Source organism: Epinephelus moara, chromosome 17, assembly GCF_006386435.1.
Source record: "Epinephelus moara isolate mb chromosome 17, YSFRI_EMoa_1.0, whole genome shotgun sequence".
Lineage (NCBI taxonomy): Eukaryota > Metazoa > Chordata > Actinopteri > Perciformes > Serranidae > Epinephelus > Epinephelus moara.
Genome location: NC_065522.1, coordinates 26,588,590 through 26,607,618, shown reverse-complemented (window position 1 = coordinate 26,607,618; position 19,029 = coordinate 26,588,590). Strand labels below are relative to the sequence as shown.

General features: G+C 40.0%; 2 protein-coding genes across 3 annotated transcripts in view; one reads left to right on the top strand and one right to left on the bottom strand.

The window, feature by feature from the left end:
* The window catches only part of zgc:194930 (uncharacterized protein LOC557813 homolog), a 278,453-nt gene that overhangs the window by 92,826 nt on the left and 166,598 nt on the right, over positions 1–19,029 (bottom strand). The gene's annotated exons all lie outside the window — the stretch shown is intronic.
* acap1 (ArfGAP with coiled-coil, ankyrin repeat and PH domains 1) overlaps positions 3,179–19,029 on the top strand; it is a 37,158-nt gene continuing 21,307 nt past the window's right edge. Inside the window, exons 1-6 of one of the 2 annotated variants that reach the window (XR_007571486.1) lie at positions 3,179–3,767; positions 10,385–10,442; positions 15,808–15,927; positions 16,059–16,112; positions 16,288–16,346; positions 16,820–17,003. Coding sequence is in view for 1 of the 2 variants with exons in the window: in XM_050067676.1 (XP_049923633.1) it covers positions 3,715–3,767; positions 10,385–10,442; positions 15,808–15,927; positions 16,059–16,112; positions 16,288–16,346; positions 16,820–17,003 (528 nt within the window). In the remaining variant the exon portion in view is untranslated. The remainder of the gene's footprint in view (positions 3,768–10,384; positions 10,443–15,807; positions 15,928–16,058; positions 16,113–16,287; positions 16,347–16,819; positions 17,004–19,029) is intronic. The other variant, XM_050067676.1, reaches the window with a different exon arrangement.

Genomic DNA, 19,029 nt, shown 5'->3' with positions numbered 1-19,029 from the left:
TAACGAGCACAGACAGACAATCCTGTTGATCTGCTGTAATTACACGCCAGTGCTCAGCAGCTAACCACAGGCCTCACAGTGTCTGACTGCAGCAGTCTGTGGTGATGATGATGACAAAGTGCAGATTGCTTATTTAACGTTGCCCAACGACACCTTGTAACAGGCTGTTTTGTCTTTGTGTAAGCCTCTTTGTGCCAGGAAAAATAAGATAGTAATGACTCAGTGAGTCAGATTAAAGTATTGACACCAAGCCAAACTTTTATGCTGACTCGATATGTTCTGTCTTTTATTTAGAAAGTCTTAATTTTGTCACATTTCTCAGTGTTTCTTTTTTAAATATGTTATTTATTTATGATTTTTATAACAACAAAAGCAACAATCATACAAAATAAAACCCTTGCATGGATGACTTTCTCAAGGTTTGGGGACCTCAGAGGTGCATCTTTGCTCTTTGCAGATGTTGTGGTTGACACAGTGACCTCCAGTACACACTGGGGCCCTTTACAGCCGAGTGTTAAGGGGTCAGGATGAGAGTTAGTACCTCCAAGGCTGAGGCCATGGTTGTATGCCAGAAAATGGTGGATTGCCCCCTGCGAGTTACTGCACCAAGCGAAGGAGTTCAAGTATCTTGGGTCGATCAGTTGTGATGCAAGTAGCTCGATTTATCAGCCCATCTAGGTTTTGACCCTCACCTATGATCATGGGCTTTGGGTAGTTTTCGCAAGAACGAGATTGTGGATACAAGCAGCCGAAATGGGTTTCCTCTGTAGGGCGGCAGGGCTCAGCCTTAAGGCCCTGACACACAAAGCAAATAGTTGGCCGTCACTCAATATTGGGCTGTCGGTGAACGTTTGTTGCCCTAATCATGCGGTGTGTTCCATACAGTTGCCCCTCATCGGCCCCTTTAGACTTGTTTTTGGATGATTCGGCATGTTGACTCGGTGATGACAGGGCCCATCGGTGAATTAAATCATCCTGATTGGTAGTTCAGCTCACCGCGTAAGAAGAGAAACAGAAGTGAGGAAAGTAAACAAAGAGATGGTAACCTCTTAAGCCGAAACGTTTCGTGATGGTTTGTGTTACTGTTTACTGGCGCACGGTAAATATGCTCTGTCCTTTCACCATTGGATTGTGTTGTTCATGTGCTAACTGGCTAACTAGCGTCAAAATGGCCTTCTGGTTCCCCTGTTTTAATGACAATTACAGACAACATCTGCTTGCAGTTGTGGAGAGTTATTACCTCTCTAGCAGGTGCCAGCTGTAGTCTGATCAAGTGCAACTCTTTTGAACGAGGCACGGCAACATCAGGCAACGCAGCAGGGGGCCTTCGTCGTTGCTAGTTCTCTGAAGCTGGTTTGGTGTGTCTGGTCCTTTAGAGATAGGGTGAGGAGCTCAGACATCCAGAGGGAGCTCAGAGTACAGCCGCTGGTGGTTTGGGCATCTGTTCAGGATGCCTCCTGGACGCCTCCTGTTAGAGGTTTTCTGGGCACATCCAACTGGTAGGAGGCCCCGGGGCAGACCCAGAACACGCTGGAGGGAGCTTCTGCAAACCACTGATATGTTAAATCTGTATGCTTCATGTTTGTCCAATTCATATATAGCAAATAAGTTAAAACTTTATGTTTCAGTATTAAATTCAATGTTGTGACAACACTGTGGTTAACCTGTGGTGAGGTTTTGGCACAAAAAACTACTTGGTTATGGTTAGGAAAAGATCATGTTTTGGCTTAAAACATTTGGTTTGATTTGTTGTTTGTTGGTCTCAAAACAGTGATCTGCTGCTGTCTGCTGCTTGGCAGTGTCCACCATCCCCTCCATCTCTTGATGAGACATTCAACTCATATTGTAATCTGAACTATGTAACTTTAGAAATGTTGATATGTTGATATGCAACATTTGTGTGGTTTGCAGAAATGTACAATGCCAACATTTTGTCCTGCTGATTGGGCTGTAGAATTGTCACAGCAAGAGGGTTCCTGGTTTGAACCCAGGTCGGGGAGCCCGTCTGTGTCGAGTTTGCATGTTCTCCCTGTGTCAGCGTGGGTTTTCTCCAGGTACTCCAGCTTCCTCCCACAGTCCAAAGACAGGTTAATTGGTGACTTTAAATTGTCCGTAGGTGTGAATGTGAGTGTGAATGGTTGCCTGTCCAGGGTGTACCCTGCCTCTTGTCCGATGTCAGCTAGGATAGGCTCCAGCGCCCCTCCCCGCTACCCCCAACAGGATAAGACGTTTCGGAAAATGAATGAGTGAATGACCCAAAACACGTTTTTGGTCTCTATATCTAACAGGTTGCATTTTTATATAACTCACCCATTCAAATTTGTCCAAATATGGTCACCTCTGGCTCCATGAATCCAAGATGGCGAGGGGCGAAATGCCCGACTCACAATAAATAACAAATGAAACAAGTTATTTTACGGGGGTTGCGACACTGATTTACAGATATGAAGTTTGTTGTAATTCCACTTTTAGCCACTGTGTAGTATTGGCTTCAAAGCCTGGTGCTGTTCCTGGGGGCTTGGCGGCAACATCCACCACTGAGGTGCCAAAACCTGCAGTTCCTTTAATGGCCACTTGAGGGTGGCTCCAAGAGTGAGTCAATCCCCATAGACCCCCATGTTAAAATGCCCTTAAATTTCAGTTTTTTTGGCTTAGTATCGCATCATTTTGACTTAATAAGTCACAGTTTCCACTTAGTATTTTTTTTAAAAAATCACATGACTTTGACTCACCATTAATTTCCCTGTTCCTATCATGCATTAATTTCCACATATTTCCCTCCCTGTTTTTTGGCAGCAATAATCTCCCACAGTAAATGGATCCACTTGCACAGTGTGGCTTCTTCACACCTCAATAAAAACACACAACAGACAAGGCTGCCAGACAAGAATACACACCCAGTCTCTGTGTGCATGTGAAGCTCCCTGAAACTGCAAAGCTGAATACACAAACAGGAAAAGGAGAAACCAGTGTGATATAAAACACCAGAGTAAGATCATACACAATTATTAAACTCCATATTTTCACAGTGGGTTCAGCCTAACATTTATATTAGAGACTGTTTCAGTCTAACCTCTCATTTTGTGCAGTTTCCTATTTCTAAACCACAATTTGCCATGAGTAAGAAACCCGGAAATAGTGAGAGATGTTGGGGGTTGGACCTCGTGTGTGTGTGTGAGTGTGTGTGTGACAGAGAGAGAGACAGAGATACTCCAGTCGGCTCTCTTGGGAAGAAACAATCCACCGGCTGCCATCTGATCTCATTCACTTGGGAATATTGATGCGTATTGATCAGAAAGGATACTTTGATCCCGGGGAAACTTTCTGCAGCATCCGAGGACTCAGGCTACTCGCTTTTTTTTATTATCCGGATAAAATGGTGATAATAAGGCAGCTGACACCCCCCTGCCTTCATTCATAAGCGGTGACAAGTCGTGTGGTGTCTCGGATGTGCGACAGAGGAGCGCACATCAGGCACACGGTGTCCCTTCAACACACAGAGGCTCCACGGGACGGCAGCTGCGGGAGGAATACAAATTACACGCGTGAAAGAAAAGCGTCCGACAGCAAGAATGAGTCAAGCTGCCGGTGTGGAGACTTAAAACACCAGAAGAAGAGGAGTTAGTGTGTTCTGTCAGGGGCTCCGGAGAGGATCCAGATAATATCAGTGTGTGTGTGCGTGTGTGTGTGATCTGTGACTGTAAAAGAGGAAGGATGACGGTCAAACTGGACTTTGAGGAGTGTTTGAAAGACTCTCCGCGCTTCAGGTAAGTTTCACCTGCTGATAGTGATGATAGGCAGTGATAAAGAGGAGGTTTCACTAAAAAACGTCTGTTAATTTACCTTCAGGAGGTTAAAATCGGTCCAGAAAAGGTGGAAAAACCTCATTAAATGGATGTAAAAGCAATATATACTATATATTATATTCCTATTTGAGGGTCTGAATTGTATGGAAGCCCATATCTGCCAAAAAAAAGATGGGGAGGAAAAAAAAGATCCCTTACACTAGTCATTATAATGAGAAACTTTCTCCAAGTAATGATGTACTGCATTAAAATAATGAGAAACTTTCTTAGGGTGAGTTTATTATCCTGGAAATACTGAGAAACATTCTCAAAATAATGAGTTAGTATTAAAATAATGATGTAGTATCTTGAAATATTGAGAAAGTTTCTCAAAAATACTGAGAAACTTTCTCAAAATAATGAGTAAGTATCAAAATAACATCATAGTATCTTGAAATATTGAGAAATGTTTTTAGAAATACAGAGAAACTTGCTCAAAATAATGAGTTAGTATCAAAATACTGATGTAGTATCTTGAAATATTGATAAACTTTTTTAAGAATACAGAGAAACTAGCTCAAAATAATGAGTTAGTATCAAAATAACATCATAGTATCTTGAATTATTGAGAAATGTTTTTAGAAATACAGAGAAACTTGCTCAAAATAATGAGTTAGTATCAAAAAAATTAGTTAGTATCTCAAAATAACGACGTAGTATCTTGAAATATTGAGAAACTTTTAAAAAAAAATACAGAGAAACTTGCTGAAAATAATGAGTTAGTATCAAAAAAATTAGTATCTCAAAATAACGACGTAGTATCTTGAAATACTGAGAAACTTTTTAAAAAAAATACAGAGAAACTTGCTCAAAATAATGAGTTAGTGTCAAAATAACGATGTAGTATTTTGAAATATTGAGAAACTTTTGTAAAAAATACAGAGAAACTTGCTCAAAATAATGAGTTAGTATCTCAAAATAATGAGTTAGTATCAAAATAATGACTCAGTATCTTGAAATATTGAGAAACTTTTGTAAAAATACGGAGAAACTTGCTCAAAATAATGAGTTAGTATCAAAATAACGACATAGTATCTTGAAATATTGAGAAACTTTTGTTAAAAATACAGAGAAACTTGCTCAAAATAATGAGTTAGTATCAAAATAACGACATAGTATCTTGAAATATTGAGAAACTTTTGTAAAAAATACGGAGAAACTTGCTCAAAATAGTGAGTTAGTATCTCAAAATAATGAGTTAGTATCAAAATAACGACGTAGTATCTTGAAATATTGACAAAACTATATTAAAAAATGGAGTTAATATTTTGAAATTATGAGAAACTTTCGTAAAATAGTGACGTGGTATCTCAAGATAATGAGAAACTTTCTCAAAATCAGTTAGTATCTTAAAATAAAGAGAAACGTTCTCAGGATGAATCAGTGTCTTGGAAATACTGAAAAACGTTCTCAAAATAATGAGTTAGTTTCAAAATAATGACGTATCTTGAAATACGGAGAAACTTTCGTAAAATAATGACGTAGTATCTCAAGATAATGAGAAACTCTCAAAATCAGTTAGTATCGTAAAATAAAGTGAAACGTTCTCAGGATGAGTCAGTGTCTTGGAAATACTGAGAAACGTTCTCAAAATAATGAGTTTGTATCAAAATAATGACGTAGTATCTTGAAATATTGAGAAACTTTCTCAAAAATACAGAGAAACTTGCTCAAAATAAGTTAGTATCTCAAAATAATGAGTTAGTGTCAAAATAACGACGTATCTCAAAATAATGAGTTAGTGTCAAAATAACGACGTAGTATCTTGAAATATTGAGAAACTTTTTTAAAAATACAGAGAAACTTGCTCAAAATAATAAGTTAGTATCTCAAAATAATGAGTTAGTGTCAAAATAACGACGTAGTATCTTGAAATATTGAGAAACTTTTGTAAAAATACGGAGAAACTTGCTCAAAATAGTGAGTTAGTATCTCAAAATAATGAGTTAGTATCAAAATAACGACGTAGTATCTTGAAATATTGAGAAACTTTCTCAAAAATACAGAGAAACTTGCTCAAAATAATAAGTTAGTATCTCAAAATAATGAGTTAGTGTCAAAATAACGATGTAGTATCTTGAAATATTGAGAAACTTTGTAAAGAATACGGAGAAACTTGCTCAAAATAATGAGTTAGTATCTCAAAATAATGAGTTAGTATCAAAATAACAATGTAGTATCTTGAAATACTGAGAAACTTGCCCAAAATAATGAGTTAGTGTCTCAAAACTATACGAAACTTTATTGAAATAATGAGTTAACAGAAACTTTCTCAGGATGAATTTGTGTCTTGGAAATACCAAGAAACTTCCACAAAATAATGAGTTAGTATCTCAAAAATAAAAAAGTACCATAAAACCTCAATGAAACACCCACTTTCTTGTACTAGCCTGGTGTGGCTACATGTTTTGACAGATAAAGGCCTTTCTCAAATAGAGGCCTGGTCTGGTTGGCAAGACGTTCGTCTTTATAGAAGTTGTCTGGATGTATAAAAGCAGATTTCTGACTACGCACTTGAGCTAATGATAGTTAGCTGCTTAGATTGCACATACAAATATAAATGTCAATATGGAGATGCTACATATTGTTAGCTAGGTTCAGTTCATTTTACTGAAACCATGAGCACCAGAGACGACTGTAACTCATTCAGATTTACCTGCACGACGAAATCCCTTCATCTGAGGCTGTCATAAAGTCAGAATATGTGTCTCCTCCTCGATTACTCGATAAGTTCTTAATATTCCTGTAGTCCGTAAGGATCCCCCGATCAAAATAATCAAAAAGGTTTTTCATAAAAATTAATCCAATTTATGAATATTGTTTTAACAGGATACATTGATGTTGTGTCGGTATGATCATAGCTCCAACTTTGCTGAGCAACAGTTTTGTGTAAAAGGAATTAAAGACCTGTCCCACATATAGGCCTGTTAAAATCTGATTTAAGCAAATAATAGCCTGGGCCACTAATAGAAGTTTTACGGTAGTATCTTAAAATAATGGGAAACTTTATCAAAATAATGACTTGGTACCTTGGAATATTGAAAAATGTTCATGCTGATGGTGCAAACAATCGGCAGTGTCTCTGGGTCTGAGGTCAAGCAGCGTCATATCACTTTGAGGAATGCATGCAGGCCTGATCAGAGGTCTGATGCTGTTCTTCAAGGCTGCATCTGAATGTGTCATTTAAACACAGGAAGCTTGTTTTATCTATTGTCATTTGTGACCTTTTATTAGAAACATATCAATAAAGGTGTCAGGTTATGCTGATCAAGGGTGTGGGTTTTGTCGTAGCATTCGGGGGTAGCCTACACGTGTAAGGCCGGGAAAATTGGGGTCATACTCAAGAGGTTTTGAAGGTCAAACACTGCATTTCGTGCATAAATTTTAAGCACCGATTTGTACCTTTTTTTGCGTTAGTCTATGGTGGAGATGTCATCCCACTTCCTGCTTTCTCTGCTTTCCGTTTCATGGCAGATTGAAAAAATTGCTTCTGGGGTGGCATGCGTCTTCACTAGAAGGGTTGTTGCATCTGTGAGTTCGTCAAAATAACATAAAATAAGTCCTCTGCTACTTTGATGTTTATATTGGCAGGGATATATGCACAAAATGTCAAATATTAAAAGGGACGTGTCACCCAAAATCTACGTCTGTGATACTGCTAGACGGGCATGGTTTTCTGCTGATCACTCAAGTTGATACTGAGCTGCTCACTAGCTCACTTTAAGCCTGTAAAACGTCACTGAAAGCACCTAAAGTGTCCAACCATGCTGTCAGCGTAGCCCTACCACATGTCAGCTACAGCCCACAATCAATCTTCTTTCAACACAGAGTCAGCATCTGGAGTAATCAAAAGGGAAGTGTTGCTAAATTGGTTTTGCAAGCAGCTCAAGAGAGAGTGTGGCAGCGCCTGGGTGTGCCCTGATCGTTGCTGGCGTCCTGCCTGAGTCACAGAGGCTGGTGTCGTCTCTTCCAGCTGATCTGGCACATTTCAATCCAGAGTCTCGGCCTCTCTCTTCCTCCCTCCCTCCCTTGCTGCTGCTGCCCATATTGAGTTTATGAGGCGTGCACGGTGGTGGAAAGTTTGAGTTGTGCGGCAGCTGCAGTGGTGAGGCTGAACGCAAGGGGGGAAGGACCAAGGGGGGAAAAGGGAAGGAAAGTTATCTGACATGTAAACACAGTCAATCAAACGGATAAACAGAATGTGAGGGGCGACAGAGGACGAAAAGATTTCACTGACGGCTCAAATGTGCTGCCTCCTGTTGCTAGGTGACGGCGCGTTGGGAGGGCAACAGGAAGTGAGGCGAGATGAGCTGAGGTTATCAACAGGAGAGACAGGAAGTGTGTGTTCTGCGGGGAGCGCCACGGCGGAAACTCTGCTTTAGCGCCATCTTAATTTGCTTTCTTACGCTGTCTCTCAGAGAAAAAAAGAAAGTGACAGTAATTCAGAGCGAAGTGAAAAGGAGGTGTCACTTTAACGCAGGAATCTTTTTATCCTCCTCCACAGAGGCCTCCTGCTTTTTCACCCGCTCCTTCCTTTCCCTTCTCTCCTTAGCCGACTTGTCATTCGGTCGTATTTCCAGAGGACATGACCTCAGACTTTGATTCAAACATCCCCCCCGCACTAACAAACACAGAAAACACAAACAGTTACTGTCTGTCCAGGCCCTCCTTTCTTCTCTCTCCACTCAGTCTCGCCTCTTTTTTTGTCTTCCTCCGTCTCTCTCTGTCTGTCTCTCTGTATCTCTGTACTGTTGGTGGAAGGCAGCGGAAACCACATGGTTGAGCTGTTGGTGTGAGAAGAGACGAGAGGCAGAAAGAGATACTGACTGTTAACGCCAAAAAAACGACAAACTAGCCATGTGCAGGACGTGCGAGGGCCAGCTCTTGTTCTCAAAAACAAAACTTAATTGTGTTACTCCATTACTGAGCAACAGGCACACTGGACTTGCAGGAGTTGTGCAGGCCTACACAATGACCTACTCTATGATCTAAGCTCTGCTCAAACCCACAGAAATTTTATTTTAAAATGCTGCTCAAGGCCTTGGGTTTCTAAAAATACCAGTAATGTCATGTTAAATTACACTGACGTGACTATAAATAAAAAGATGCACTGGAATTTTCCATTTTTCATTTGATGTAACGATGCAACCACAAATGCTGTAGCTTCACTGAAGCATTATATAATTATAATATTATGTTTCGTATTCAAAAATATTTAAAGGTTGAGGGCAAATTGTGGTCAAATGTTATTTTGTCAATTTGAAAAAAAATTCTATATAAAAAGCTAAGGTTTGAAAATTAAAGTTGAGGTGAGGGCGTCATTTTTGGACCCTGAAAAAAATTAATTATGCAACAAAATTATGAAAACAAAAGTGTTAATAGTATTAAAATTGGAGTGAAATTATGACGTTGCATGCTTTTATTATTTTAGTTAAGCTTATTTTTTTCCATTGTTGAAGATGAAAGAGTTGCAACTGATGGGTATTTTCATTATCAATTGATCTATTGATTATATTTTCAGTTTATTGATTGATATTTTTTCATTAGTTTGTTTAGCAGGGACGGTGCACTTTAATAAACGTGCTAGAGTTAGCCAAAGTTAGATGAGATCAGATTCTTTATTGTCATTGTACAAACATACAGCGAAATTCAGGTGCACTCAAGTACCGGGCTCATATATAAAAATAAGCAATAAATAGTAATAAATATTAATAGAAATAAATAAATAATGCCCCCACTCCATTCACACACTCACATTTTACACATTTATATATACTATTTTTTTTTTTGCTATTTTTTATCTGTAGTGCCTGGTCAGTTTTTACATAGTCACATAGTATAAGATAAAAAATTTTAAAGCTATTGAAACATTTTATTAGCCCTTAGCATAATAATAAAAAAAGAGAATATTATTATTTTCAAAGATTCCAATGGTAGCCCTTAAGTCCCAAAATTGATTGTTTTCGTAATAAACAATTACATTTACATTTCTGTCAACTGACTGAACTAATCATTTCAGTTCTGCCTTTAAAATTCAATTCAATAGAACTTCATTTATCCCGATGGAAATTCTTGTGCCAGAGAATGCACCAAAAATACAGTAACACTAAGTACAGTAAGCACAATTTTAATGATTCACAACCAGTACTAACCAGACGGTCAGGGTCACTCACTGGGCCCAGTTTCCAATACAATATTTTAACCTTTCAATTGACTTCAACATTTTTCTGGAAAATGTAGAGCTTGATATCATTTAAAGAATTAGGATACCAGTTCCCCTAAAGTGATACCAAAGGAGTACCTCATATGATACCATTTATTGTACTTCGTTCATTACCCAGTTTCATGAAATGTCACCACCACTCCTCCCCATCCCCCATCAATAACTTTAACTCGAATATGTTTCGAAAGTGTTCAGATTTTTTAACTGTCCAAACAACTCCATAAAGACTGTATGACTGTAAGACTGTAAGAGAATTCCTAACGACCTTTGACCCCAGACTCTCATGTATGACCTTGTGTATTTGTGTCTGTTTCAGAGCTGAAATCGAAGAGGTCCAAAGCGACGTGAGCGAACTCGAGACGCGATTAGAAAAGGTGAGACACATGCATCTACACCTACACACACTTTTATAATATCATACTGAGTCACTGCTCCACTTTCAAATAATGTTCCCCCCAACACACACACACACACACACACACACACAGGTATCAGTTGCTGTTGGACACATGCTCCTCATGTGAAGAGGCAGTGAAGTGAGAGGTGGGCGGCGGTGGTTGAGGTATTTTCACCTGACAGCAAGCAGGAAGTAGCTGCAGGTGCTGCTTCCCCATCGTATTGTGCTACGACACAGAGAACTACAGTTTGTTCTGCTTCGATACGAAAGCGTATTTCCCATCGCTTGTTTGTGTTCATACATGTCACAGTTTCAGATCTATTCATCTGATATAGAGGTCACATGTTGCGTTTCTGTTCCTTGATTAAAAAAGGGTGGAGATATACGACGCCTACACAGAAGTTGTCATTTAACTTTCCCTGCAGAGCTTCGCACAAGAGAGTGATTTGTGTGTTGCAGCAGAGAGATGCAGTGATTTTGGAAAAACTGGACTAACTGGGTTCGAACCCTTCAGGCAGTTTTTATCTGCTTTGTGCAAGTTGCTGCGCTGTGGCTGAACTCTGACCTTACTGACAAACAAAGAAAGAGAAATTCCCCTGCCCGCGTTAGCGTCAGGCAGTTTTTATTGTGGGTTTAGGTAAATAAGGTTTTTTTTTCTATTCTGCCACCATGTTACTTGATATCACACTGAAACATGCAGCCTGATCTGAATAAAGTCATCAGAAGTATGAAATATAAAAAGAAAAATACTCACCGTGCACAGTTAAAATTGTGATGTATGTTATAACATTTCATTTGATTGTTATTGATGATGCATTATTGTGACTAACATGTTAAATTTGAGAAATTTGGAGCGTCAAACACTTCGTTTTCTGCATTCTTGTGAAGTTTTCTGCACCAATTAATGGTGGAAATGTGTTTTTAAGTGACAAATACATTGACGTTTCTCGTTTAGTGTCATTCCTGCTGAGTCAGCACACATGATTTACTTTGCAGTCCTCCTTTGTTTGAAGGATTAGCCTCTTTAAATGTGCATGTGGCACCTACTCACCATTACAGTCATAAAGAATTTAATCAAGTCATAAACCCCGGGACTTTCAGAATCAGAATCTGAAATATTTTATTGATCCCAGAGGGGAAATTGTGATTCGTTCCAGTCGCTCTGATGTAAACAGTAGAGAATTGTTAGACGTAAGAATAAGGCTAGGAAATAAAATTATGTAAATATTAAGAAATAAAATAAAATGAAATGAAAATGAAATAAGTTAAATTGAATTAAATTAGATTAAATTAAATTAATTAAATTAAATCAAATAAATAAATAAATAAAAAATACTGTTTAACACTTGCACTTAAAATATAAAAATATTAAAAATAAAATATATATCGTCACTGTGCTGAGGCTGTAAGTGTGAAATTTAACTACAATATCTACATTGAGAAAATAAACAAGAATAGAATAAAAGTGAATAAATAAGTACAGTTATGAGAGTTCTGCACATGTTCAAAATTTTTGGAACATTTAAAACAAGTCAAACATATCTGTGTTTTCTGAGAAGTCAAGAAGAAAGTCAGAATATTAAAAAAAAAAGTTGACAGCTGGTAAACATGTAGCCAATGCATCCATCCATTTTCAACTGCTTATCCAAAGCCAGGTTGCGGGGCTGTCCCTTTCCCGAGCAACACTCTCCAGCTCCTCCTGGGGGACCCCAAGGTGTTCCCAGGCCATATGAGATATGTAATCCCTCGTGCGTTCTGGGCCTTGTACCTGGGTATTTTCACCTATAATAATAGAAAATAATTTATTCAGTTATTTATATTTTTTAATAATCTAAATCTGTAAAGGAACTAGTAATAAAAGTGATCAAATAACTGAACTAAAAAGTACAATATGTGCCTTCAAAATGTTGTGGAGTAGAAGGATAAAGTAGCTTCAAATAGAAATACTCAGGTAAAGACCCATTGGCCCACAGTGGTTTATCATTAGATAATCAGTATTAGTGTAAATGTTGGATAAGCTAAAAGAGACTGCAGCACACGAAAAGCCCATTCACGTCCACACACTGTGCTGTGAATAACAAGGTAATCAAACTCAATGCAGCGATAAGAGCTATACAGGTTGTTCAACACTAACAGGTACTGCAAAGCTCACTGAAGAGCAGGGGAGATGTCAAGGAATACAGTAGGAGCTTATGTAACTTGTGCTGATAAGCTAATGGTGAATGCTTCAATAAGAATGTTAACAGTAAGCAGTAATTCCACTTATGGCCACTATGTAAATTGGCTTCAAAGCCTGGCGCTGTTCCTGGGGGCTTGCCGGCAACATCCGCCATTGAGGTGCCAAACACTGCAGTTCCTTTAATGGCCACTTGAGGCTGGCACCAAGAGCGAGTCAATCCCCATCGACCCCCATGTTAAAATGCCCAACTTTATAAACATGTAATCCAAAACACTGGCGGCACAGTGGTCTAGTAGTTAGCACTGTCGCCTCACAACAAGAGGGTTCCTGGTTTGAGCCCTGTGGTGGGGGAGTTTGCATGTTCTTCCCTGTGTCAGCGTGGGTTTTCTCCGTGTACTCCAGCTTCCTCCCACAGTCCAAAGATATGCAGGTTATTTGGTGACTCTAAATTGTCCATAGATGTGAATATAAGCGTGAATGGTTGTCTGTCTCTATGTGTCAGCCCTGTGATAGTCTGGCGACCTGTCCAGGGTGTACCCCGCCTCTTGCCCAATGTCAGCTGGGATAGGCTCCAGCCCCCCTGTGACCCCCAACAAGATACACGGTTATGGAAAATGAATGAATGAATAACCCAAGATTTTCATCTGTCCAGCTCAGTGGTTCCCAACTGGTCCAGCCACGGGGTCCAGATTTCTCCTTAGTCATTCGTTGAATGTCCGCACAGTTGAACACATGTGGCGTCATACTTGTGTTTGGCCATGTCATCGAGCTAGTGTGCTGTCTCTGTCAAGTAGCTGTCCGTTTACATTCACTCTACAACAGGAAACGGCCCTTCAAAATACTCTACTTAATACTCTGCTTAAGAATAAAATGTGTTTTTTACAAGCTTGACACATTTGAAGTCACTTGTGGTCCATTCAGAAGTTGGGAACCACTGGTCTAACTAATTAGATAGATAGATAGATAGATAGATAGATAGATAGATCGATAGATAGTACTTTATTTATCCCAAGCTGGGAAATTCTTGATTATTTAATTATCCATTCGTGACAGCTGTGTGGGGGTTGAATTTTTATATGACTTACTCATTTAAATATGTCCAAATATGGTCACCTCAGGTCACCCCTGGCTCCATAAATCCAAGATGCCGAGGGCCAAAATACTTAACTCAAGGCATCAAAACAAGAGTTCACAAGCGAATGGTTGACGTTACGGCGGCTACGTCCATTGTTTTTGTACAGTCCATGGTTAAAAGTAGCACAAGACAGGAAGAGACACTTCAGTATAGTACACTATGTACACTACGTACTTCTTACATGGTGCACTAGCTTCTAGTGTCGTCTCAGATCGTGCAGTTTTGCTTTTTTTCAACCGCCTCTTCTTCCTCTTCGATGGAGCATTATCGCCAACATTTGACCTATCGGCTTCTATTCGACACCAGTATTGATACTGAGTGCAAAGAACATGTAGTTATAACACGGCGGTGTTCACTGTGGCCAGCTTAGGCTCCTTGTTGTCCCAAGCCACCATGTCACAAAGTTTCTGACGTCACAAAGATGGCGACCGTCCATCATTCTACACTCAACTTTTGGACTGTTTTGAGTGCGCCAGTAGTACACTGCATGCACTTAGCACACTTGCAATTATATTTTGCAACCAAAATATCAAGTGTTTAGTGCAGAAGTATGTGATTTATTTCTTGTTAATACAACTTTTAATTTTCAAAAGAAAGAATGAGTCATTTCCTTTTTTTAAAATAATATAATCTCACTTTAAGCACAGTCTGTGTCACAGTCTAATCAGGTACAATGAGTGATAACACCTGTGTAGGTGGCTGCTAATGACCTAAACATTTCCTAGCCTGCAGTTTAATGTGTTTGTTTTGCTTATGTCAAGTTAAAATATTTTTGGGCGTATCATATTTTTAATATTTGTTATGTCAGCTCATTGTTTTTAGCTTTACAGTCCACAGCGTTTCTATTTTGATGAACTCTCTTCAGGGTTGTTCACTCTGTGCTACAACTAGCTAGCTAGCTTTGTTAGCAACTAGCTGGTGAAGGTAGCGCAGCATTTAGCTGCTACAGAGCCAGATATTTCCTTTAGGAGCTGGTAAGGACCAAAACAGAGTTAAGAGAAGAGTGAGTGTGTGACTTTTATTTATCAGGTTGCCAGAAATATGACTTTACATAAATGCTAATGTTGCCTCTTGTCGGCTAGATGTATATGAGGCAACTGTTAGCTTACACGTTAGCCACCTTACAAAGTAGGGATATGACCCCTGACACTTGTCGACAGGCGTGACATGCTACAAATAAAAGTTGAGCTTGCCTTAACTTTTTTAAGTGCTCCACTGATGCTGTGAAGTGTCAACTAATGATATATTTTTGTTTCTAGTGGTGGAACCATGTTTTTTAGCTAAGTTAGCTAAGGCTACGCTAGCTTTATCTGCATTGCAGTGTACATGGGGATGTAATGGTGTGGTGAAATGTGATGTCAAAATGGGGCTTGGACATTTATGAAGAGCATAGATATTTTACTGGCAAGCCCCTCGTCCATAAGAAGATGCAGCTTCCTTCTGCATGGCGACACATTTGGTGTAGTTTGGTAGAAAGAAAATGTCAATATTGCTAATGCTAATGTTGCTTCGTGTCGGCTGAATGTGTTAAAAGGCAGCTGTTAGCTTACACGTTAGCCATTGCAAGCTTATCAAGGAAGGAAATGTCGATGTAAATCTGTAAAATATTGTACCTCACTACATATAATCTTTTAAACACACAAAAAATGTGTTTTTCAAATAAAATATTATAAGATATTGTCATGACTGATCTAATAATGAGCCTAGATTTATAAAACCCAGTATCCAAAATCAAAATCCAGCCTGTACATCCACTGATGGTCTGTCTCTAATGCAGTTTAATGAACTCCAGATGGCATTAAACAGAAGCTGGAGGGGAAATTCATCTTGCACAGTGATTACGCTCTACTGTAATAACCCCAAACCCTGGCTGTTTCATTGCTTTAATATGTGGACTCCTGGAGGAACACATTGTGTTTAATTATTCATACTGATGATTACAACCGGCCGTTAGTCACCTCAAGCGCCTCTTGTTAGAGTACTCGGGATGAATGTGACTCTGTGGTGTTGCATGTTTGTGTCCCCCAGCTTGTGAAACAATGCCAGGCCATGCTGGATGCGGGCAGAGCCTACTGCCAGACCAGCAAGAGCTTCGTCAGCGGCCTCCGGGACCTTGGACAGCAGTACTCCGGGGACAAGATGATGGAGGTGAAAGGAGCACAGGGACATACCATTGATGTTATCATGTCATTCTTTCACTCAGTTTGTCGGTTGTTATCGATAAGAAATGTGACATTGCTGTTAAGATTTGATGTGATTCTCATCTGTCTGTCCTGCAGGAGTGTTTGGATAAATTTTCCAAAAAGCTTGCAATCATCTTGGACGCACAGGGGGTGAGTCTGTCTCTCTGTTTGACTTAGCGTCTTTGCACCACCATCTCCCTCCCACACTTATCAGCTGCAGTATGTGGTCAGACGAGGCTGCAGCACACCGTTGAACACGTATGACATTTAACAGTTATCTGAGCTCACTGTGACAACTTTGTCTCATCTGCTTTTCCCTTTTTAGGACTTGATCGAGACCACGCAGAAGTCAGTCAAGACGAAGCTGCAGAACTTTGTCAAAGAGTGAGCGAGCTGCTTTCTTTAATCTTTTTTTGCATCTAATCTTTGAGATGCACTCAGCCACCTTCTTCAGGCTGAGTCACTCCCCATGCATGTCTGCCAACTGTTAGCACACTCATTAAAAAAATATTGGAGGCTTATGATCCTTCATTTGCCTTCTTCTTGTACTTTGTCTCGCAGTCTGCTCTTAATACTGGGAATGATACAGTGCATTAGATGAGAGAGGGGATGTCTCATAGCATGTGACAGTAATGATCGGCTGCATATTTAGCCAGTGACACATTCTGAAAGGGGGTTTAAACTCTATTAAACTTAACTCCAAATTGTGTGTTGAGTCCCCAAGATGATAGCCAGTGATCTGTCGTTCCTTCAGCTGCTTAATGTTGCAAACATATTAGTCGAATAAAGGTTCAATACTCAAGGAGGCATGACGATAATACCAAATTTCCCTCTTTCTTTCCCTCCCCATCACACAGGGATTGTCGTCGGTTCAAGGAGGTGCGCAAGGAGTTTGAGCGTGGCAGTGAAAACCTGGAGGGGGCGCTGGTGAGGAACGCTCAGGCCCCGCGGGGGAAACAACACGAAGTGGAGGAGGCGAGCAATGCTCTGCTCAATGCACGCAGGGCCTTTCGGGCTGAGGCCCTGGATTATGTTCTGGAGGTGAGAATGAATGCTGGATGAAGTAAAGATATTAGCTTACTCTATCACTTTATGTTTCGGCTACAGTTTGCCGGAGCACTCTGAGCTCCTTGAGTTGAAAATTCCAACTCTGAGCAGAAAAGCGCCCCATGTCATCTCTTTTTTCATCACCTTTTTCCCCATTGTCCAATTGGATGATTTGGGAGGCGGGCCTTCTGTGGTGGTCACGACAACAAGTTTACAGTTGGTAAACAATGGAGGAGAAACTGGTGGTAGTGGTTGCTGGATATCCAGAGCTATACATTGCGACGATAGACAGCAGGTTGTCAAACTTCCCCTGAGTCTTCCTAACATATGCCTGGAAACAGCCATCACGGAGGAGAAGCTCCTGGACCAACTGGTGGGTCTTTTTTAGGGTCTCATGTACCCACATAGATCTCTGTTTATCTGTTGACAGCCTCTCACCCTCAACCAGAGCTACAGCAACCTGCAAAATGCTTTCTATGGGATCGGGGTCTAAAACTGCCCTCACATCTTCAACACTATACTTGCTGAATCGGCAACCAAACAGGGGAACGTCTGCACTTCGTCACTTGTACGCCGTTATTTTGCAAGCTGCCATTTTCTAAAATCAGGATGGAGTGGATAAAATATTGGAGTCTCTATTCGCCTTATGCTGCCCTGCCCACTTTTTATTTTTGTCATTTTAATGCAATTGTTTTTGTCTTTCGGTTTAGCGCTCGCGGCGGTAGTTGGCGTTGTAGACAATGAATGAATTTGGGGACTTTCAGCAGCTACACTGCGGCGATTTGATGATTTTACAGCACCACATCTGCCAGCTATCAGTGGTTGTGAGGACGACATACGAAAAAACGGGCTGAAATATCACATATTAGGATATTTTTAGTTTCTTTGTGTTGTCTGGTTGTGTAAATTGCTCCGCTTTGGATAACCAAAAGCAAAGTCTCTTGACAGGACTGCTAACGGGACTAACCACTCAATTGCAGGGTGCTAATTTTTCCTTGTCATTAACAGAATCCTGATTTCTTCGCCATAGAATGAAGGAAAGAACGCCCCTGTACAGCTAACTGTAACTCACCTGTTAGCCTGTTGCCAAAATGTGACACCCAGGACCTCACTAGCGTAAGCTAAGCCCGCTTTCATGTAGGTTATAGTAGCTAGCTACAGACCATCGTCATCATTATTTGTTTTTATTGCTGACAGTGAGAATAACTCCAAAAACGCATGTGCTTTTGTAACGTTATGCCGACCGGCTGGTCTCACAAAGCCAGCAGCGCCACAAATGTTAGCACAGATTCCCAAATAGGCGTTATTTGGATGAACTGATCACACATTGGAAAACAACAAAAACTTAATAACAGCCTTTTTTTAAAGCTTAAAAACAGCTTTTTGGCAAGGAATGAATGATAAAGCTTTCAACGCTTTAGCAAAGTGATCATACTTACGCTCTACAGTGAATGTAAGAGCACAAAATCATGCAATGTTGAGGCGCCTTAGTTCGAGCAAAGGATATCGTGAATTGGCGGTAGCTTGACGGCTATGTAGGATGTCCTGTGTCGGGCTAGTAATGATTCTTTATGTCCAGTCGGTGGTCTGCAGTGCTTCAACTCCACCTTCTACTATCAGCTCAGCTCACTTCAGCCTCGATCGAGGTGGTACCAAAAAAGTACCAGGTACTTTCCACAACTTTAGACAATGGAAAACCAAATAAGAGCAAGTCGAGTTGAGTAGAGCTGTGTCGCAGCATGCAGTGGAAATGTAGCTTTAGACTCACTGTCACACCTTCGCCTTACCAGGAACTGCACTTTATTTAGCTCTATATGTTTCACATTAATCTTTCACTGTGAGGGACAGGATAGTAGAGGTGTTTCTATTTTTGGTTCTGCTGCTGTTTCAGTGGTATCTACTTTTATATACCTGTTATATTTTATTGCATTTATGTCCTTGTATTGACAAAATCATGTCTATGTCAGTGACCTGTATGTTAATGCCTGCATGCCAATCAGATATGCTGGTATAATAACAT